General features: G+C 40.2%; 1 protein-coding gene across 1 annotated transcript in view; it reads left to right on the top strand.

Annotated features, from left to right (window-relative positions):
- CD101 (CD101 molecule) overlaps positions 1 to 22,794 on the top strand; it is a 58,308-nt gene extending 35,514 nt beyond the window's left edge. The window contains exons 6-10 of the mRNA XM_036768182.1: positions 2,641 to 3,021; positions 4,533 to 4,943; positions 7,374 to 7,784; positions 9,363 to 9,758; positions 22,532 to 22,794. Of these exons, the coding sequence (XP_036624077.1) occupies positions 2,641 to 3,021; positions 4,533 to 4,943; positions 7,374 to 7,784; positions 9,363 to 9,758; positions 22,532 to 22,794 (1,862 nt within the window). The remainder of the gene's footprint in view (positions 1 to 2,640; positions 3,022 to 4,532; positions 4,944 to 7,373; positions 7,785 to 9,362; positions 9,759 to 22,531) is intronic.
- The last annotated feature ends 211 nt before the right edge of the window (positions 22,795 to 23,005 follow it).

The following is a 23,005-nucleotide window of genomic DNA, read 5'->3' as shown; positions in this document are numbered from 1 at the left end:
GGATAGAGTACTGCTCCTGAAGTCAAGAAAAGCTGGGTTCAGGTCCTGCCTTAGGTACCTACTTGCTGTATGGCCCTTGCCAAGTCCACTTGACATCTTTCAGCCTCAGTTTCCTTATGTGTAAGATGGGGATAAAAATAGCACCTAGCTCTTCGCATTGTTATGAGGATCAAATGTGATGCTATATGTAAAGTGCTTTGTAAACCTTAGGTCACTATAAAAATGTTAGTTACTATATTACTAGTGACTAGTTACTAGTATTACTAGTGACTAATTACTAGTATTTGACTAGTTACTAGCATTACTAGTGACCTGTTACTCGTATTACTAGTTACTAGTGTTATAATTACACAAAGTAATAGAATAGATTGGGATAAATATTTGTAGCAAATGTAATAGATTAAAATGACATCAAAAACATAAAAGGGACGTATATAATATAAATGTTCGAGGGAAATTCCCGTTCCCTAATAAATAAATGGTCAGTAGATATGAATAAACAGTTATAAAAGATGACTTGCAAATTAGAAATAGTCACTTGGAAAATTGTTCAGCCTCCTTAATAATCAATTTTATGTAAATGAATGTCAGCCTGGATTATGAAGGCCTAAATAGGTGTAACATGATCTGGATGATAACTCTGAAAAGCCCACAACCTCATGTCTACAAAACTGCCACAGGGGATGTGGGGGGAGGGGAGGGAGAAGAATGGGAAAGGCTGCCTGCAGAAGAGGGGTTTGGAGCTGGATGCTAAAGGTAGCCAAGAAAGCTAGGAGGTAGAATCAATGAGGAAGGGCATTCCATATTTGGGGAGCAGGCCGTGCAAATGCATGGAATGGAATGTGCGAGGAGCAGCCGGAAGGAAAGTATAGCTGGATTGTAGAGTATGTGAAGGGGAGTAAGAACTGGAGGGGCAGAGAGGATCCAGGTTATGAAGGGCTTTAAATGCCAAATGAAAGAGTAATACTTCTCCTCTGGGACTGTAGCACAAAGAGCTAACAAAATCATGGATCCTTGAAATCTGAAGTCTATTTACTAAACATATTTTCCCATTTTATTTCTTTCCTTTTTATTTTGGTTACATTAATTTTTCCTGTGCAAATATGCTTGATTTTTGCATAACCAAATCCATCTATTTTTTCTGGTAATTTCTCCCACTTTTTTAATAGCATTTCCCTTCCTTTCCACACATAGCATATATTAGGAATTTTTTTTTTCTGTTGAGCTGAAATTTGGGCCCCTGTTATTTCCACTCCCATTGTTCCTATAAATGCAATCCTTCTTCCATGGGATACTATTTCCTATACTCAAGGCAACTGTCATACACCATCTTAAATCCTCTATTCTCCAGACTGAATGTCCATGATTCCCTTAACTGATGCTCATATGGCAAGGTTCCAAGCCCCGCTCACCATAGTGGTTGTCCTTCTGCCACTGTGCTCCAGCTTGTCATTGTCAACATCTCTTCTAAAAGCTGGCTTCCAGAAATAGAAATCAAGATGTGGTTTGATGAGGTCAAAATACAAAAAGATCATTATATCTTTCGCTCTAGAGGCTATGTTTTCTTTCATGCAGCCTAAGATGATCACACCATCTCTTTTGGTTGCCACATTACCTGGTTGATTCATACTGAGCTTGTGATCTACTAAACCCTGCCCCCTAGGTCTTTTTCACCTAAATTTCTCTGCAACCCCATTTCCTCCATCTTATACTTGAACAGTTGATCTCTTTGAACCCAAATCCTAGAGTTTACATTTATTCCTATTAATTTTAATTTAGTTTTCCTCTGTCCATTATTCCAGCCTATTGATACTGTTTTGTGACCCCAATTCTGTCATTTGGTATATTTGCTATTCCTCTCAGTCTTGCACCATCTGCATATTTGGTAAGCCTATCATCTGTGCCTTTATCCGTGTCATTAATCTAAGTGACTATGAGGAGCCATCATATCAGGACGTACACATTTACTCTGTTGTTGTTCAGTTATCTCTGCCGTCTCTGACTCTTTGTGACCCCATTTGGGGTTTTCCTGACAAAAGATACTGGAGTGCTTTGCCATTTCCTTCTCCAGCTCATTTGACATATGAGGAAACTGAGTCAAACAGGATGAAGTGATTTGTCCAGGGACTCACAGCTAGTAGGTGCCTGAAGCCAGATTTGAACTCAGGAATTTGAGTCTTGCTGACTCCAAGCCCAGTACTCCATGCACTAAGGCACCACCTAGCTGCCCTCATTTACTCTATACAAAAACAATATATATACAAATATGGGCATGAAGGGGCACAAGAAGGAAGGGAGGGAGAGAAAGCTATAATTAATTCAAATTGATTATCTCAGTTGCTAATTAGATAATTGGTGGTAATCTGAACTCATACTTTAGATCCTAGGATTTGAACTCCCTCCATTCTAGGTCTACTTACTATCTTATTGATAGCAATTCTTCCTATGGGAATAACTGCCCCCAATAATATTTATTTCTCTTACCATCATGTTTTTGTGAAATCAATTAATGACAGGACAGGACAACAAGTTCAAAATATTGGAATCTAAGTTAATGAGGATTTCACCGGGTATAGAACGATGGAAATTTTTGTTTGTCTAATGAAACAGCGAATTGATTCTCACAAATCAAATCCACAGCAAAAACACTGGAACTATCTGCAGAGAATGGAAAGAGATCAATATGGGAGGGAGAGGCCCTAATTTTCTGCTGTAAGTTGAATGGAGCAGAACATCCTCTGTCTGTCATCTGGTGGCATACTCCAGTCAACCTGCAGCAGCCAGAGTTCCTAGGTAGCCTGGAAAAAGATGGTACTGTGCACCTGGGCCCTTCCTATAAAGACCGTAGCAATGATGGCTCTATAGGGTTGAAGAAAGAGAATGTGGCCACATTCCGACTGGAGATATTCAACACCTTAATGACAGATGGAGGGACTTATGAATGCAAAGTGACAGAGTTTCAGAACAAGGATGGAGGTTCGAGCTGGACTCAGAAGACTCCAGTCACAGTAAACTCTCTAAGTAAGTCAATCAGATCTTTTTCTTTTCTTCCATTTCGAAGAATTGTAGAATATTAATGCTGGAAAAGACCTTAGCGGTCATCTAGTCCAAGCCACATTGGAAAAAGAATCCTTGTAATACATTCTGTATCTATATTATATTATATTATATTATATTATATTATATTATATTATATTATATTATATTATATTATATTATATTATATTACATTGTATTGTATTGTTTTGTATCATATTGTATTATATTGTATCGTATCATATTATATTATATTATATTATATTATATTATATTATATTATATTATATTATATTATATTATATTATATTATATTATATTATATTATATTATATTATATTCCGTTGTGTTGCGGTGTGTTATGTTGTATTATATTGTTACATTATATTATATATTATGCTATATCATAATAGATTATCATATCATAGATTGTTATATTATTACAATATATTCTCTGTTATTGTATATAACATAATACAATAACTATAATAGCAATATATTATGTAGTATTTACATTTCTCATATATTTATATAAACATTTATAATATAACTATACCATATAATAATTATAGTATATTATTATAATACATTCTGGACAAATGGTCATCTGGTCAATTTTTGAAGAACTCCCCTAAAGGAGAACCCACTGCCTCCTTCCATAGCCCATTTCATCTTTGTATATCTCTAATTCTTAGGAAGTCTTTTCCTCACGTCAAGCTTAAATCTGCCCATTTATACCTTTCACCCATTTCCCAGTTATACCCTTTAGGACCGAGCAACCAGACTAATTTCTTTTCCATGGGATAGTTCCTCAATAAGAAACTAGCACTTGAGTGATATTTCCCCAAGGGAATATGGTTTAATGGAATGGTCAAATCGTTTACAGCCAAAAGGTCTGAGGTGTGGGTGGAAGTGTGCTCCATGTCACCGAGTGTAATCTTAGGCCACCACATCTGTAAAATTTAGTGATCCTTGAAACACATATGAAATAATGACACTTGAGTTGAGCTTTTAAGGGTCAAAGGTGGTTCCTTTCTCCTGGAATGACTGCATGACAAGTATGTTGGGAATTCATGACAGCTGAGAGGTCCCCACCCCAACAGCTAGAGCTAAGGGTTAGTAGTAGCAGAGTCAATCCCATCCCCCCTCGTCCCTTGAAAGGAACAGTTATTAAGCTATTGAGCAGCATGGAGTTGTGACTTTAGAGGGACAGATTGGGGGAGTGGGGTGTTTTACCCTTGAGTAAATGCTTAAGAAGCAGTCTAGAGGAAACTCTCCATTGGCTGTCAACTGTCAGCAGCTTTAGGAGAGAGAGGGTCAGCCGGTATAGAAAGTATGAATTTAGATTGATTTCAGCCCGACAATATACAGCAACTCCCTGTCTGGTATGAACACTTGGGTTTGAATATGCAACAGCAGCAGCTAGGAAGCTATGGACCTGCTGTGTTTCCATCTTGTAACTGTCCTGGGAATGTGTTTCTTGTTTTGAACTGCAGATTCAGGTTTACATGTGACTCTGCAGAGCCGCCAACCCAAGGTCACAATAAGTGATACCTTTGCCTTGTCCTGCATCATCCGTTTTGACTACTCAGGCCTGAAGGTGCCAATAACAGTAACCTGGCAATTTCAGCCCCGGGGAGCGTTAGATTATCAACAACTAGTCACAATCACTCAGAATGGCACCATTGAATGGGGCCACTTCCAAGAGCAGATGCAAAAGAAAATCAAGGTTTCACAGTCTTCTTCCGGTTCTCAACTCCTAATCTATGATGCCACAGAAGAAGACACGGGAATATACCAGTGTAAAGTGGAAGCCTACCAGAGAGAGACACAATATACCTATGGCCCAACCAGGAGAGCAGCAATGGTCATCTCTCACCCAGTGGGGATAGACATTACTTTGCCAGGTAAACTTCAGTTGACACAAATTTTTTCTCTTAATAGCAGTTGTCTTGTTATGTTAAGTTGGGAAAATGAAATCATCATGCACTATTTTTCCCCCCTGAATGTACCATGTAGTTTGCATGCATGTTCTTTATTTTGGAAGCAGAGGAATTGTGTGGATAAGCCAAAAAGTATGTGTATTTGGCTTTAAGATACATTTTTGTGCTTATATTTAAAATTGGCTGCATTCAACGTTCTGGGAATTCACACAACTTTAACCAAATAATAAAGTAATGATGTCAAGAACTGAATTAGGAAGAAATGGAAAATTGTTCCTCCTCCTTAACCCTGTTCCCCACCTGCATTCTTAATTGTTCTCTACCCTATTCTGGAGAAAGATAGATTACCTCTCTCAGTCTAAGGCACAGCACGGTCTGAGCAGAGATATATACACATTCTCTCTCTCTCTCTCTCTCTCTCTCTCTCTCTCTCTCTCTCTCTCTCTCTCTCTCTCTCTCTCTCTCTCTCTCTCCCCCTCCTTCCCTCCCTCCCTCTCTTTCTCTCCCTCCCTCCTTCCTTCTCTCTCTCAACATGAGCTTTGCTGGTTTTCTAAATCTTACTTGGCCTGAGGACAGGTAGTGGTTTACAAGGTCGGCCTGACTAGTAACAAGTGTCAGCAAGAAGTTAGAAACAAAATTTACCATGGTTTATTTATGGCAAAGCTGAAAAGCTGCCTGGAAATAATTGAGAGCTGACTCTAATATGTATATAGAATTCCTTCTAAGTGGCCCATGTGCAAATGCACACAGTCGAAATCTCTCTCTACACAACTTCCATCTTTCTGTGCACAGTTAAAGATAGCAGAGCTGATGTTAGACAAATTTATAAAGAACTCACAAGTAACCTGGACAGAATGAGATGTCCTTGCTATGAGCAGAGGTTGCTCTTCCAGTAAACAAGAGGCAATATGGGAAAAGTGGGAAGGATATTGTGCTTGAGATCAGGAAAGACCTGAATTCAAACCTCATTTCTAACACCTTCTAGTTATGTGGCCATGGGCAAGTGACTCAACTATTCTGAACCTAGGTTTGAGCTTATCTAGTATCTATTAGACTATAAGTTCCTTGAGGACAAGGACTGTGTTTTACCTCTTTGTGTATTCCCAATGCTTAGCATAGTGCCTGGCATGTTTTATTGTTGTTTAGTTGTGTCCCACTCCTTGTGACCCTATTTAGGGTTTTCTTGGCAAAGATACTGGAGTGGTTTTGCCATTTCCTTCTCCAGCTCATCTTACAGATGAAGAAACAGACAAACAGGGTGAAGTGACTTACCCAGGATCACACAGCTAGTAAGTGTCTGAGGCCAGATTTAAACTCAGGTCTTACTGATTCCACGCCTGATGCTCTATTCCTTGAGCCACCTGGTTGCCCTGCCTGGCACATAGGTACTTAATAAATATTTATTGATGGTTTGATTGGTATGTAAAATGAGAATTATAGTTATATCTATCATACTCATTGAATGAAGAATGGTTATATATCTGGTGGATATGTGAATATAATAAGATAATACTATGCCACAAAGAATGACAAAAATGAAGAATTCAGAGAAGTATGAGAAGATTTATGTAAACTGAGAATATCAGGTCAAATACATTTTTATGTAGAGTATAAAGCATACTAAGTATAAAATAGAGTATATTTTGTGCAGATTATATTTATATAGTATTTATATGCAGAGTAAAGTGATCAGAAACAGGAAAATAATATGAATAATAACTACAATAAGGTAAATGGAAAGGACAAAACAAGGCTGACTGCTGTTTAATTATAACGGCCAAATTTGGCCCCAGAGAGATGAGAAAATATACTTCCCTCCCTTTTTTTTGGCTGAGTCTGAATACTCTAGATATGGTACAATGTCAGACTCAGTTTATATTATCATCAGTTTAGAGCCGAAAGAGACCTACTCTAATTCCTTTATTTTACAAGTGAGGAAACTGAGGCCAGAAAAATGAAATCACTTTCCCAAGGTCATAGAGGTAGTAAATAACAGAGCTGGTGATGTATGTGGATTAGTTTTTACTGAACTGCTTTTTTTGGTTTGTTTTTGTTACAAGGGATAATTTGATAGGGAGAGGAAAGGAAAGGGTCATATTCAGAAATGAAAGCGATTAAAAATACCAATAAAAATTAAAACCACAGAAATAAGATGATCATTTTTTCTCCCCTTCTAGGGTTGTTGTGAAGATAATAACAGCTAGCCTTGATATAGCACTTAAAAGCTTGAAAAGCACTTTGCATATATGGTCTCAGTTGATCCAAAAGACAATGTGCATAATGGTCTTTTTGACCCTTAAAGCCATCATGTGACTGTGAACGATGAACCTAATGTATGTGATGAAGTGCCATTGTGATAGAAAAATAACGGAAGGCACTCTTCCTTTCATTTAGAGAGTCAACTGATGGTGAAATCAGACAGTCAAGTCCAAGAGATCTCCATCAACACGGAAGCTGATATCGAATGTAGCATCTTATCGCAAACTAAGGGAAAGACTCAAATTAGTGTCACTTGGTATTACCTTCCCCCTTCTCGTGAAGCATCGTGGCTAAAGATCCTGGAAACTGATCAAGATGACGTTGTCAAATATGGTGATGATTTTCACAGTCCAAAAAAGAAACAGAAACTTCACAGTGAGAAGGTTTCGAAAGACCTGTTTCAGCTCCACATTCAGAATGTAGATAACAGTGACCAGGGAACGTATCACTGCACTGTGGAGGAGTGGTTATGGTCCACAAGTGGCTCTTGGCATAAGCTTGGGGAAAAGGAATCAGGAAAGACAGAATTAAAACTCAAGCCTATAGGTAAATTCTCTCAGGTTTCCTTAAGTCTTGTGGCTAAAATGACATTAATATTCCACAAAATTCATTAACTGCCTATAATATCTAATACTCCATCTATATTGACATTTCTTTCCCCACCAGTGGGTTTGCTTGTTTAACTGGTGGGTGCTGTCATGTGGTAGCAGCATGGGTTGAAATCAATCAAGTAGTCAATTCCTTTATTCTCTAGGTGAGTCATTTATTAGGTGTTCAAAAGACAAAACTCCACCAGAGAGTGGAGGTGGGTTCTCAAGGACTCTGCCAGTGGCTAGGAGGTCCTTCCAAACTAAAGAGCCATTAAATATAGGAAAGGTCTATGTAGAGACACATACCCAGAAGATTGGCTCCTGGATGATACAACTTTTTTTCAGCCACTGCAACTCATGAAGATGAATATGTGGTGTACTTTAGTAAAGGTGTTGTGCATCATGAACATTACATGGCTTATTTGTGCAGGGAGCCCTCATACCACTGTAGTCTAGGGTGCTAAAAGTATTGACGTTTAAGCAAAAATCAAAAACGCTTCTAAATAAATAGCTCCAAATACACATAGAAATCAAGGTAATAGGTCAGATGAGTAATTCTACCTAGAATTAATTCTATCATGGATTTTTCAACCATGTGCTCATTTATAAACTCAGAAAGAGAAGAGTTTTCCTACATATGAGTTCAGTTCGCTTAGACTGTGTTATTAATATTAATTAATGTTAATTAATTAATATTAATATTGTCTGAGGCATAAGATCAAAGGCAAGAGGAAAATATGGAATGGAGGTAGGTAGAGGAATTCAGCTCTTTACTCCTTACCTTTTTTGAGTCCTACTTATCCTAACACCTTCTACCAAAAAGACACTTCCCATCTTTTTGCCCCATTTCCACATGATCAGTTACATGGGACCTTAAATACACTCAGGTGCTATTTGACTATTTGCTCCTGTGTTTTAGAGCAGATCACAGATTTTGAGCTAGAGAAGACTCTAGCAATCATGTAGTCTGACCTCGCTCATTTTCCAAATGAAGGAAACTAAGCTAGAGAGATTATGGGACTCACTCTAAGTTATACAGGTAACCAAGGGCCAAGCTGGGATTCTAACCCAGGGTCTCTGACTCCAAATCCAGAGCCCCTTTTATCGTTCCATAGCAGTATCCTAACACATGCAGAGCAATCCTTGAGAACTTCATGGTTGGAAGAGACTCTAGGAAGAGACTGTGGATGAGCACAGGTATACAGATTCAGGAGTTATCTGCTCGGAGTCCATCGTCAAGGCCATGAGAAGAGATGAGATTAAAGGTTAAAGAGGGCAGAGAGGTGAGAACACATCGTTTCTGAGCTGGAAAGAGACATTAGTGATCCACTAGCCCAAGTTCCTCATTTACAGATAAGGAAACTGAGACCCAGGGGTGTTAGGATGATGTGAATAATTCCCAAAGAGATATTTCAGTCCTTGAAGAATGATTTTAAAATCTTAAGACTTTAAGATTTAAGGCTTAAGATCTTAAGAGTTGATCTTAAAAAACATGCACTTCCTTCATTTTGGTCTCATCCTTTTTGTCTCCCAGGAAGTAAGCTAAAGGTCATGAAGACAAATCACACCGAGAACACTCTTGAACACAGAGATGTAACCATCAACTGCAGTTTGGAGAGCCCCAGCCCCTCAGCATCCATTTTCTCTGTAGTTTGGTTCAGAATGCAAGAGCACTCTACAGTTACGGTTCTAGTGGAAATGCAACATGATGGCGTCCTGAAGTATGGCAAGGAGGAACACAGGGGAAAGCTGCATTGCTACCGCTCATCCGCTGGAGATTTTGTCCTGAAGCTTCGAAGCGTGGAGATGGTGGATAATGGGATATACTGGTGTAAGGTGGAGGAATGGCAGCTCCATGGAAGTCCCAGCAAGTGGGTCAGCCAGGCATCCGATGAGTCAGGACATATGCTGCTCAGGGTGCTTCATTCAGGTAACAAAGGGTTAACCATCCTGCCTGGTTGTCTGAGGGTGCCTCTGTGAACTTGGGTGGGGGTGTTTTTGAAGGGATAAGAAGTCTATTTTTATTATTCTTGGTAATAAAGATTAGGGGAAACTCATAAGATCACAGGTACCTAATGTTTGTATGAAAGGAAGGAAGGAAATCAGCATTTATTTAGCACTTACTGTATGCCAGGCACTGTGCTAAGTGCTTTATAAACATTATCTCATTTGACCCTCACAACAACTCTAGAAGGTAGATGCTATTATTATCCCTATTTTAGAGTTGAATAAACTGAGATAGAGTTTAAATGACTTTCCCAGGGACACACAGCCAGTGAGTGAGTGGTATCTGAGGCCAGATGTGGACTCAGGACTTCCTTACTCCACGCCTAGCGCCCTCTATCCCTGTGACATCTAGCTGGCTGCCTAGGGGATTATGCAGCTGTAGACCAAGTCTCAGCAATGCATCAGATGGTAAATTACTGGTTGCTTAGGATTTGGCAGGGTGTGTGTGTGTGTGTGTGTGTGTGTGTGTGTGTGTGTGTACTCAAATTCCAGATGAAGAAAAGACAAAAGACAGGCACAATGAAGGATGGCACTTTTGGGAGGGCCCATGGAGAAGAGCATGTGGTTGGAGTTTCACAGCCTACTTCATAAAAATGGTCAAGATGCTAGTCGTCTGAGCCAACACAAAATCCTAAAAGATCAGGTTTAGTAGATAGTCTATGAAGGTTGTTTGTCCTCTTCCTTTAGCACTCAAGATATTTTGGCCTCTTATGTTTTATATCTATCTATACATATATATATATATATATGTACACACACACATATATATACATACATATATGTGTATGTGTGTATATATATATATATACACACACCCATTATATATACATATATGTCTATATACATTTTTTGGAGGCAATTGGGGTTAAGTGACTTGTCTAGGGTCACACAGGTAGTGTCTGAGGCTGGATTTAAACTTAGGTCTTCCTGACTCCAGGGCTGGTGCTGTATCCACTGGGCCACCTACCTGTACCAATCCCCTTATTTTATTATAGGTTCCTATGTAGATATTTGAATCCTGTTTCTGTTACTACTTGTGGGTCCTTAGGAATAAATAAATTGATTGATTGACTGAACAACCATTTAAGTGCTTTCTATATGCCAGGCAATGTGCGAAGCATTTGGGGACAAAAACAAGCAAGCAAGAAAGTCCCTATGCTCAGGGAACTGATGCCCTAATAAGGAAGGATACATACAAAGGGAAGATAGACTGGGGGGAGAGGGGAGGCAGAATAAGGGTAACTGTAAGGCAGCATAGGGTGGAGATGGCTGGAAAGGGGTTTGTTGACCTGCTACTGGGTAAAACAAGGTCAAAGTTCACGGGTCAGATTCCAAAGTCCTGGGGCAGAGACTATCATCCAGTGGAGTGAAAAGGAAGAGGGCCAGAGTCCAGGAGGGTTGGTGTCCTGGTTCTACCAAGGCAAGGTGAAAGCTCACCCATCAGAGCTGGCTCTCCGAGGGGCAGAGTCCGAGTTTTAGTGGGCCTCTCTTGGACTCAGTTTCCTCATCCATAGTTAAGAAGCATAAACAAATATAGTCATCTGGGTTCAGTAAACAGTCAGGACCCAGGGGGTCCATTACTATCAGTCATCTGAACTCCACCCCATTCTGATAGCTTCTGGGAGTCATTTATAGGAGTGTGAGTGATTGGTTCTGGCTCTGACCCCTATCCACGGTGTTTTGGGGTCCCCTTCCTTTCTCTTTCCTTCCTTTTGCTTAATTTATCTACCTCAACTTAAGGTCATGATTTAATTACATAGTCTAATTGGATTGGTAAATACATAGTAGAAGCAGAAACAGTAATTACATGTACTATAAACTACATATTCCATTCAATTCCGATGAACAAAACCTTCTCGTGAACAAAACCTCTTTTAGGATGCAGACCATTCCTCCTCTTTTCAGCCTTGTATCAGCTCAACAAATTACTATCTTTAGCAGAAATCTGTCCCCTCCTTTCTCTGCACAGAACTCCCATTGAGATCCTTTTCCATGTCAATGGTCCAGTATACAGGACTGTGAATGAAGACCGGAAAGTAGTAAAACTTGCCCAAATACCAACACAGGTGAATTGTATCAAAATTAGCTCCTGAAACAGGCCTTGGCTGACCCTAGAAGCCTTTGTATTTGATGTAGACTGGTGAGTTCTCTCTCGCCCCTTTCAAAACCAGTCCTACCAGAAATAATGAGTCTGCATTTGTTGTTGTTGAGTTGTTTTTCATTCGCGTCCAACTATTTGTGACCCCATTTGGAGTTTTCTTGGCAAAGATCCTGGAGTGGTTTGCCATTTCCTTTTCTGGCTCTTTTTACAGATGAGGAAACTGAGGCAAACAGGTGATTATTCCAGCTTATCCACATAGCTAATAAGTCACTTAAATCCAATTCACTTTGCATGTCATGGCATCACCTCCCTGAGATCATAAGAATGAAAGACAAACAAGAACAAGAAGAAGTATCTGAGACTGGATTTGAACTCAGATCCTCCTGACTCCAAGCCCAGCACTCTATCCGATGCACTATGTAGCTGCCCAGAGAGATAAATGTTAAGTATAAAAGTATCAAAGCATAATTAGTAGAAGGACTAAAAACAGCTTTGAATAACCTAACTTATAACCATGGTTACAATTAGGTGAGAGGCTAATATCTTAAGCCTCATCAGAATCTAAAGCAGTTGCACAATATTGCTAATTAGTCATTTCACCTGGGCACTAGGCCTTGGCCGAGCAATCAGCCAAACTTGTTCTTTCTGGTGGCCTCTTTCTCTCTGCTGAAGTCGCTTTCATTGCTTTCAGACACAGGTCTGTCTTTCCCCATCAGTCACTGGAGTCACAGTTTTCTGCCTAGAGCTGCCACCAAGAGACCTCATCCAGAAGCTGTTTTCTCTTTGAGAAGGTCTGCTAACTCTGGCTTGGTAGCCCATCAGGGGACTCGTCATCACATGGTTTAAGATCCTGAGTCACATAGAGTCAGAAGTATCCCCTCTACCTAAGTTCCCACATGGTTGACTAGAATCAGGCAGATAATGTCTAAGGAACAGTCCTCATTTATGGGCCATCTCATTTTTGTCACATATGAAAATGAGAGGCTTGGTCTAGAAACTATCTCAGAGGTCTCCTCCTGCTCCAAACTGATGATCTATGATCCTTTGGCTTCGTGTTGCTGAGTGAGGTGGAAAAGTCACCTCCTCCAGGAAATCTTTAAAAATAAATTATAGTCTCCTAATAAAGTAACTAAAGGTATCAACATATCCTTTGACCCTGCTGTTCCCATCTCATCCACCTCTTCAGAATATATTTACACACAAATCATCCTAGACTGAGGAGAATATAACTTATTTTTTTAATTTGCTCTTTGTATCTTTTGTTTTTGTATCATTTGTATTTTCAGATGCCTTTCTTCTACCCCCTTCCAGAAAGTTCCTCATAACAAATATTTCACTGATAACTAGCAAAGTTAATTATCAGAGGGACTATATTGTGCAATGCCTCAGAAGAGGTAAACCTTTTAAGCACAGAAAATTGTGTTTGTAGCTATTATCCTTTTCCTCCACTGTAAGAACCTCTGTAGGGTCCAAGTCCAATGTTATATATAATATTCACACTCATAGTCCCTCACCTCTGCCAGGAAAGGAGGAAGGTATTTCTTCTTACTTCTTGGATACCGAGCTTGGTCTTTCTAATTTTACAGCATTCTGTTTCAATTATCCTACTGGTGGTGTTCTTTCACACTTACATCATTGTAGTATTTATTATTTTCCTGGTTCTGTTTATTTTGCTTTGTCTCAGTTCATATAAATCTTTCCTGTGTTTATCCTTTCTTAGAGTGTGCAATACTCCATGATATTCATGAACCACAACTTGTTTTTCACCATTCTCCGGGAGATAGGCGTCTATGTTATTTCTAATTCCTTGCTACTACAGAAAATGCTACTATAAATATATAAGACTATTCACCCCCTTGAGGTCTATCCTTAGCAGTGGGATCTGCTGGGTCAAAGGGTATATTGATTTGAGTTACTTTATTAGGAGACTACAACTTATTTTTAAAGATTTCCTGGAGAAGGTAAGTTTTCCACCTTCCTCAGCAAGTCATTCCAGTAGACAATGACTACTCCTCACCAATAGTAGCACATAAACACTACTCAGTATAGGAAACCATTTTTATTTGATTCTAGACACAGGGTAAGATGGATTCAGGGTAGGACGAACAACTTGCTGCAGTGCAGAGTGGAGAGTAAAAAGAAAATGTAATGAATGGGAGTCCCAACTGGACTGCAAAACTGCCATTGTAGTAAGGAAATAGCCCCAGAGAGGTGGTAGTTGTGTACTATGAGGGAGAATCAAAGTGGTTAACTGTGGGTGAGGAGGAAAGAGATGGAGAGGTAGGAGGAGCTTGGGAGGCCACCAACTAGCTTTGGTGAGTGTCCCAAAGGGGCAAAGATTATTGTTGGAACCTGCTGTTTTCATCTGGTTGGACCAGGTGAGCTTCAAACACCCAGATAGAAGAGAAGCTGGTTTTGATTTTATTCTTCCCCTGTTTTTTCTCTAGCCCCACCCAGGTTGCTAGACAGTTTTTTTTTTCCACTAACCTCTCTTCCATCCAATAATTACTCGATGTTCCACACATTCCTTCCGTATTTCCACATTTAATGTTCTGGGGCCAAGATCCTACAGAGGTTTTTACAATGGAGGAAAAGGATAATAACTGAAAATATAATTCTCTGTTCTTAAAAGGTCTTCCTTGTCTGAGTCACTGCACAATATGCCCCTGCTGTTAGCCTCCCCGGGATAACTGTAAAACCAACAGGTATTCCATTTCAAAAGGCAAATATTGGAGAGAAAAGTATCTAAAATTATGTGGTTCTTGCCTTCTTCAAAGTAGGTGAGGCAGAGAGGTCTTAGGTCTTTACATCATGATCTTGATAAACTGTGACTTTTTCATTACATCTAAAGAAGAAAATTATTCTGAATGCCCTCTGGAAGCTCTTATGACACAAGACGTTTTTTTTTTTGGTTCTTCCAACTCCAACCTGGGCCCAACACCTTCAGACAGACCCTGTGCCTCTCTGCCTGCCCCCTCCCCCTCTTCTTTTCTTCTCCCCTTCCTTTTGCCTCTTCCTTCCCTTTTCATTCTCTTTCCTTCTTCTCCCTGCCCTCCCCAAGCCAGCACATGGTCCAAGTGAGTACCAGCTTATTCCAGCCCAATCTAGGCCAAATATAGCATTTGATGTTCCTGCCAATTCCTCAAACAATTCTCTGCTTCTACTCGAGCATGAGAGATTTCTTAAGCTGGGTCAGTTTGGGAGTTACTTCTCAGAGCCTTTTAGTGGCCCAAATGAGGGGAGGGAAGGGAAGGGCTGGGTCTGTTTTGTGAGAGTTTGAGCTGGGAAGCCTTTCACCTCCACTCCCCCCATCCCCCCCATCAGTGGTTCAGTAAAAACAGAGAAATGGCATCAGGGAATCTCAGGCTGCAGCTGCCCGAGTGCTTCCCTCCCCTCCTCTCTCTAGCCTTGGGAATTAACCTGCAGGATTCTTTCAGGAAGTCAGAGGAATAAAAAGGGCGCTATGGACCTCTTTCAATCGATGATGACAATAATAGCCTTTTACTATTACAATTTCCCAGCTCTCGCTTAGATATGTTCCTTGTATGGAACATCCTGTCCACTACTCCCTGTGCAGAGGCCATCCCTCATTCCTGGAATGCACCCTGCTCACTGATACCTATTGGCATCCCTTCAGGCTTTCTTCATAATTCAGCTCAAGGATGCTGCCTCTTCCAGGACGTTCGTCTTGCTCTTCCTAGTTAAGGCGTTAGTACTCCCTTCCCATCCCCTGCATACCTAGGAGTACATGCTACCGCTGAATTGCCTTGGAATCGCTTTCTCTATGTTTTGCAGTGATTTAGCTGTCCTGGCGTGTAAAGTCCTTGAGAACAGGGAAGGTTTGTTATTGTCTTTGTTATCACCAAGGCAAGGTTTGTGGCATAAAAGTGGCTGTCACATCCTAGCGTATGCTTCCCTGTGTACATTCCATGGCCACATATGTTTCCTGTGTTATTTGCCTTCCATGTGAGTTTCCTGGTCACCATGGATCTTTGTGCTTTCCATACTAATGTTGTAGCCTGTGGAAGATTGTGATAAGCTGGAAAAGTCACTTAACCTCATATCTCTAAGACGATAAGTTGCAGAGAAGGTGCTGACCTGCATTGATAGAAGGAGTTTGCTCATCTAGGGGTTCCCTAAACCAATGAAATCATGGATCCAGTCCCTAGCCTTATCACCAGGGCTTTGTACAGAGCTTGGCACATAGGCACTTAATAAATGCTTATGGAATATTGAAGGAACATTAAAATAAGCATTTATTAAACCCCTATCATGGGCCTAGGTACCAGCAATAAAAAAAACCCAAAATGAAACAATCCATACTCTCAAGCAACTTATATTCTATTAGAACCCCTTGTCCAGAGAAAATACTTGGAAATGAAGGTATGTTAACAAAGCATATTGTGTATTTGGGGTAGGAAGGCAGTTCCACTATTGTCAGTATTATCTGCCTTTACTCTTGCTTTTTCCATGAAATTGGGGTTCAGGGAGATGACCCATCGACATGGCCCCCCCGCTACCCGAACTTGATGAATTGGCCTCAATTTCAGTAGCCCCTCTTTGGCCCAGACTCTTGCAGCTCCCCTCTGCCCATCACCAGAGCTGCTGAGGTCATATCAAGAGTGGGCCTCATGATGTTTTTGGCCAGGACTGGGAATGCTCCAAAATAAATCTCTTGATGAAGTGTTCTCATTACATATTTGGCTCTGTTTCCACAGGCCCTGTACTCTGAGTATTGGGCACTTACCCCGATTGAATCAAAATGCCAACCCTTTTAAGACTTTTGAATGTCACTAATTCTAATCCTAAGAGGCAGATGGTGAATGGGGGAGCCGGAGCAAACCCCATTCTCTCAAGAGAGGTAATTTAGAAGCAGCAGAGCTGATGGTTTCTCAAACACCCGCCAAATGACTGCAGTGATCAGAGACTTTGCCATCCTTTTAGGACGGCCTTTCACATTCAGGTAATCAGCTCTGGCAGAAATTTGGGATCCTAGTGGTCTCTCATACTTCACCTCAGGGCTTCAGTGGCAAAGAGGGGCTGGCACAACACAGGACTGCAGGGCAGAGAAAAGATACCAGAGAACACACTCTCACTCTCTCTCTCTCTCTCTCTCTCTCTCTCTCTCTCTCTCTTCCTCTCTCTCGCTCTCACTCTCTCTCTCTCTTTCTTACACACACACACATATACTCTCTCAATCTCTCTCATACACACACATACTCTAAGTCTCTCTCACACACACACACTCTCTCTCGTGCACACACACACGCACATACTCTCTCTCTCTCTCATACACACACATACTTTCTCTAAGTCTCTCATACACACTCTTTCTCTTTTTCTCTCACACACACATTCTCTCTCTCAATCTCTCTCTCACACACATACTCTCTTTCAGTCTCTCTGTCTTAGTCTCTCACACACACACACACACACACATACTCTCTCTCAATGTCTTTCTTTCTCACACACACACTCTCTCTCCTTCTCTCTCACTCTATTTCTCTTACACACACACACATACTCTCTCAATCTCTCTCTCTCACATACACACACATACTCTGTCTCACACACACATACACATTCTCTCAATCTCTCTCACACATATTCTCTCTCAGTCTCTCTCACACACATATACTCTCTCTCTTTCTCTCTCACTCCCTGTATCTCTGTCTTTCACACATACACATACTCTCAATCTCTCTCTCTCACACACACATACACATTCTCTCTCACACTTTCTCTCATACACACTTTCTCTTTCTCTAACTCTCTCTCGTTATCTCTCTCTCTCACACACACACTCTCTCACTCTCTGTATCTCTTTCACACACACACACACATTCTCTCTCTCAGACACACACATATTCTCTCTCACTATTTCTTTCTCTTTCTCTCTCTGTATCTCTCTCTTTCACACACACATACTCTCTCTCAATCTCTCTCTCATACACACATACACATTCTCTCTCTCACACATAAACACACATTCTTTCTCTTTCTCGCTCTCTCTCTGTATCTTTCTCACACGCGCGCGCGCGCGCACACACACACACACACACACACACACACACATCAGCTCCACCCCACCAAATACAAAATGGCCCCACATCTAAGATCCTACACAGTTTTAACTCATCATAACTCATCAGTCCTTTAAAACCCCATTTACCACCTATGGTTGCTCCTGCTTCTGCTGAAGTCATTATAGAGAGGTGGGGGTGGGGGGGCAGGACACTCTTTGCCAGTCTTTTGCCCCTCCCTAAGAAAACTACAGAAATGGAATCTAGCTGTTATCCGAAGCTCTCAGGTCACGTAGTAAAAGTGCATTGTCTGGGGAACGAGGGGCCCACTGGCTCTGCTAGTCTGGCTCTTCAATTGGCCTTGTGTAAATTTGTTTTAAAATGGGAAAATCTTGCTCTTGGTTTTCCAGAGTCCCCGATAGCCCTCTCTTCTCAGCACTCCTTCCTGCTTCCTTCTAAATGTGTTCCCAATCAGTAGGCAAAGCTAAATAGTGACTTTTTTTAAAAAGAGGGGGAAAATTCAGAAACCAGTTTCTAGATAGCTTTATTATTACTCACCCTGTCAAAACCAGAAACAAAAGATCTTAAGGTGGAGTAGAGATGGGAGGCCAGAGAAAATGAGTGTACTGGTAAATGTCTAACAACTGGCTCTCTGGTATGGGGTGGGAGGAGTGGGGGGGGGAGGGGAGAAAAGTTTGCAGAATACATTTTTAAGTTTGATATGTATTATTAACATTTTCTCCATCACTTTTTAAAATCTAGACAATGAATAAAACAATAATTCAAGTCCTGATTTGTAGCATTTGCTGATTTCTTAAGTGTAAATATTAACATTGAAAATTTAACAGCTGACTCTTCAGTCATCTGGCTCCAGTACCCTCCTGAGGGAAAAAAAATCTCACTCCTAAACTCATGTCACTAATGCCCAGTAACCTTCAGAAGTTATAAACCAGTTGCTTGTGTGTATGTATGTATGTATGTGTGTGTATCTATATACATATGTGTATGTGTATATATACATATGTGTATATGTATATATTGTATATGTGTGTATATATATATTTGTGTAATACAATAACATCTGTCTCCAGTTGATATTGAATTTATTTGTCCCCTCATTCAATCTGTTCAGTTCAGATACCCATCGTCTACAAAGCCTTCCCTAATCTTAACTTTCGCCCTAGTTATTAATGCCCTTTCCTTCTGAAAATTATTCTATATTTATCTATTTTTGTATATGTCCTATATTGCCTGTTAAAATGCAAGTTCTTTGAGGACCAGAGCTATTTGTGTTGGTTTTTGTTTTCCTTTTTCTTTTTTTTGTCTTTTTTTAGAAAGGGGAACTAGGATATAGCCCCAAAGCCAGAATTGTTGATTTGGACCAGGAAAGTGAACAAAGATTTTGCTTTCTTTTTTTAAGAAAGTTTTTTCTTGTTTGATTTCATTTTCATGCCAATTTCAAATGATTCTTGGGAGTGCCATAGGCTTTGTAACCACAGCTTCCACATAGCTCCTATGAGGTCCTAGAGAGTTTGTCAAAGCTCTGTGAAATGGACTCTTGGTACACAGTATCCCATAAGGGATCAAATGAGAATTCCAAGGAATTTCTAACCTCAAATTAAAGAGTTGTCTGAGCTTTGATTCAGTATCAGACATAGGCTAGGAAAGAACAGGCTTAGTTTCAGCCTGGGGGCACTCTGCCTGACTTTTGTTTGGTTTTTAAGGTAGATGACAACAAGCTTGTCAACCTGTCCTTACTAGAACCTTTTGAGTCACTGTGCTTTAGACAGTAGGAACTGAAATAGCCAGTAGATGCCACCAAAGAAATGAAGCCCAGAAGCTACTAGTAAAGAAATAATGAGATTGGTAGGGATCTGTGGCAAGTCCAACATCCTTTGTTTGTCTTTTTGTTTGTCCTTTTTGAAGAGGACTATGGGGTGATGTCTTGATTTGTGCCTGAATTGGAGTTAAGCAAGGCAGCGTTGCAGTCTTCAGCTTCACTGTCTTCCTGAGTCGTCAAGTCTGGTGGCAGGACAAAAGTCAAGTTGACTGGCCATAGCCTGGGTTGCAGTGGGTGACTTCCGGGTCTTCAATGTCTGACCAAGCTCTCAGCACTCCACAGCACTTGCTTCAGCCGCCTTCGTGACTGTCGTCAGAACAAATTGTTCTCATCTGCCCATTTCTCAGGGGCAGGGGTTGGGTGGGGGAGTCTTCACATGCTTGGGGTAGATACCCCCCTAACTCACTGATGGGTTTGAGGCCTGTTGGCTACCCTCAACCTGTCAGGCACAATATAAAATAAAAAATGGAGATCAGAGATAAAACATTCAGCAGTGAGCCATGGGAAGATATCACTAGTGGTCCTGAAGTATGAGGAGTATAAGTTGCCTTGTCCACATGTTCTGGCCCCTCCCTGTATGCCTTGGCCCGCATAGATTAGTGGCATGTGCCTCTTCATGGATGCTTCACAGCCACATTGGTTCCTTGTGTATATATGTGCTTTCTCCACTAATGGTGGAACATGTGGGAGACTGTACCCTATGAATGCATCAAGTCAATCGTCTCCTGTCACTTAACTTACTATATTACTGGATTAATGTCTTCTTTCATTTGTCCTCTGGTTGAAAAAAGTCAACACATTGGTGAGAACTAATGAGCCATGGTTTTAAGTGGGTGCCAACCCACAGAATGCCTCAAAGCTAGGGTAAGCTCTGCTATCTATGGGCCCATATTGGGGCTATCCCTATAAATTTTATCCCTGTCAGCTAGCACAGAGTCTTGCGTAAGGAATATTTATCATACATTTATATGTAATATTATATATTTTATTTTTATATATTTCTGTAGAAATATGTATCATACATAATCTATAAAATTGTCATATGTCGTATTATATAATTATATATAAATAGTATATTGTCCTATATTATATCATATATGAATATCACATTGTTAAGTAATATATACTCATATAATCGTACTATATTATATGAGTGTATTAGATAACACATAACATTATATTACATAATTATATGATCTAATTATGTTATGTTATATAATCTATAACATATTATATGATATTTGTATAATATTTTATGTGTCATATTTATGTATTATAATGACTACTATGATAGACCCTATTGGGCACAATTGCTGTCCTCATGGAGCTTACAGTCTAATAGTCAAAACAATAACTAAACCTTTAAATGAAAAGAATTCAGAGATTAATGTCTATGTGGTAGATTAAGGGTTCTTCATCTTTTTTGTGTAATGAATGCCTTGGCAGTCTGGGGAAGCCTATGGACCCCTTCTCAGAAGAGTATTTTAAAATAATTAAGGGACATGTTAAGTTTCAATTGAAAATCAAGATGTCTGTTTTTCTCATCCAAGTTCGTAGCCCACTTCCCCCTGAAGCCTATCTATGGACTCCTTGAAGGTCTGAAGACCCCAGGTTAAGGATGTTTGTTACAGAGGGTATTCCTGAAATGGGTGAGAAGTTGAGCTGGCTGCCCTTCCTGCTCCCAAATTCTAGAATTCCCTAACTTCAACACCTTCATCTTCAAATAAGAAACTGCATTTGGTGTTAGAATATGTGTTTTTTCCTGATTAACCCACATAAACTCTGGCCATTGATTAATGATGTGCACACTGTTTCTGGGGACCCCTTATTGTTTGTAGTTTTGCCCCATCTGGGGACTCCCCTGCCTGCTAGGTTGGCCTCTGGGTTTGCCTACTGTTTCATCTCAGTAATTCTCAACTGTGCCAGAGGCTTAACTCATTAGGCTTCTGAATATCTTTATGTCATTTTCTCAGCCCATCTTCTTTGCCATCACCAACTAAGCTCTCTGCTTTGGGCAGCTGAACCCACAGTACAAGTTTGTTATCTTGAATGGTAGCCCTGGGAATGATAGCTGGACAATCAGAGCCTTCCTTGCAGGGGTAGAGGGACTGTGAGCACGGGCCATTTATATCATGTCAAACTTTCTCAGTATGTTTTGCTGAACTGTTTCTTTTTTTCTTCTTTTTATTTGTGTTGAGACAGCTTTGTGGGAAGGGGGAAGGAGAGGAATATAGTGGAGTTGTAGAGAAGAGGAAGAAATCCATTGGAATGGGAGATACAGAAAAACAAAAGATATCACAAAAATTTTAACTTAAAAAACAAACTAGAACCTTTGTCAGGATTTAAGACCAAATGATCAATATCTTTTCCCAGGAGTTAGTAGTGGTTGCTGTTTGTGTCATTCACCCAATTCCAGAATCTCGTAGCCATCCGTGATATGCTCTGTACTTCCCTAGACTTTTGGAGTCATGATAAATAGCTCGACAGGAGGAGAAGGATGTTTTTTTTTTTGAAAGAGCACTATAACTTGGACGAACGGCTTCAATTTCTACACATTATTCCCTCTATATTCCATCTCCTATGATTTAAGAGACTTATTACTGTTATTTGATCCCAGCTTATAGATAACTATTTGTAACATATCGGGAATTGCTTCTAACTGATCGATAGAAATGAACTAGGAAAGAATTAGCTGCCATCTCCAATGATTGTTTTTCTCTCTTTTGTTGCAGAGCCTACATTTTCATCCAGGATCTGCTCATCATCATTTTTATTATACTTCCTGGTTATCTATCCCTTTGTCATTTTCATCCCCCTCCTCATTTTCACATGCTGCTTACACAGGAAGGCCAAGAAGATGTCTCTGCAGAGTTCTAAAGAAAGGCAAGGAGAGGCCCTCTGGGTGGGCTTGAAAAGGGCGGAAGGAAACTTCCTGAATTACAATGACTGTAAGAGTGATGAGAAGCTGGAGGAGGAAGAAGATGAAATCAATTGAATGCTGAAAGGAATCCCTGTCTGGAAATGCTCATATGGACTGAATTGCTCTAACCGCCGTTTCCTCTACCTTGTTTCATGGCCTCCACTGTCCATTTCTTGTGGTGGTTAAGAAGGCACCCAACTAGCACAGCAGAAGAAAATAAAAATGTGTTCTTTGCTCATCTCATATATATGAGTTCTGATTCTCCTATTAAACTGTAACCTTCCTA

Source organism: Trichosurus vulpecula, chromosome 7 (assembly GCF_011100635.1).
Source record: "Trichosurus vulpecula isolate mTriVul1 chromosome 7, mTriVul1.pri, whole genome shotgun sequence".
Classification (NCBI taxonomy): Eukaryota; Metazoa; Chordata; class Mammalia; order Diprotodontia; family Phalangeridae; genus Trichosurus; species Trichosurus vulpecula.
The sequence above is the reverse complement of the archived record's forward strand: the minus strand, read 5'-3'. Positions and strand labels throughout refer to the sequence as shown.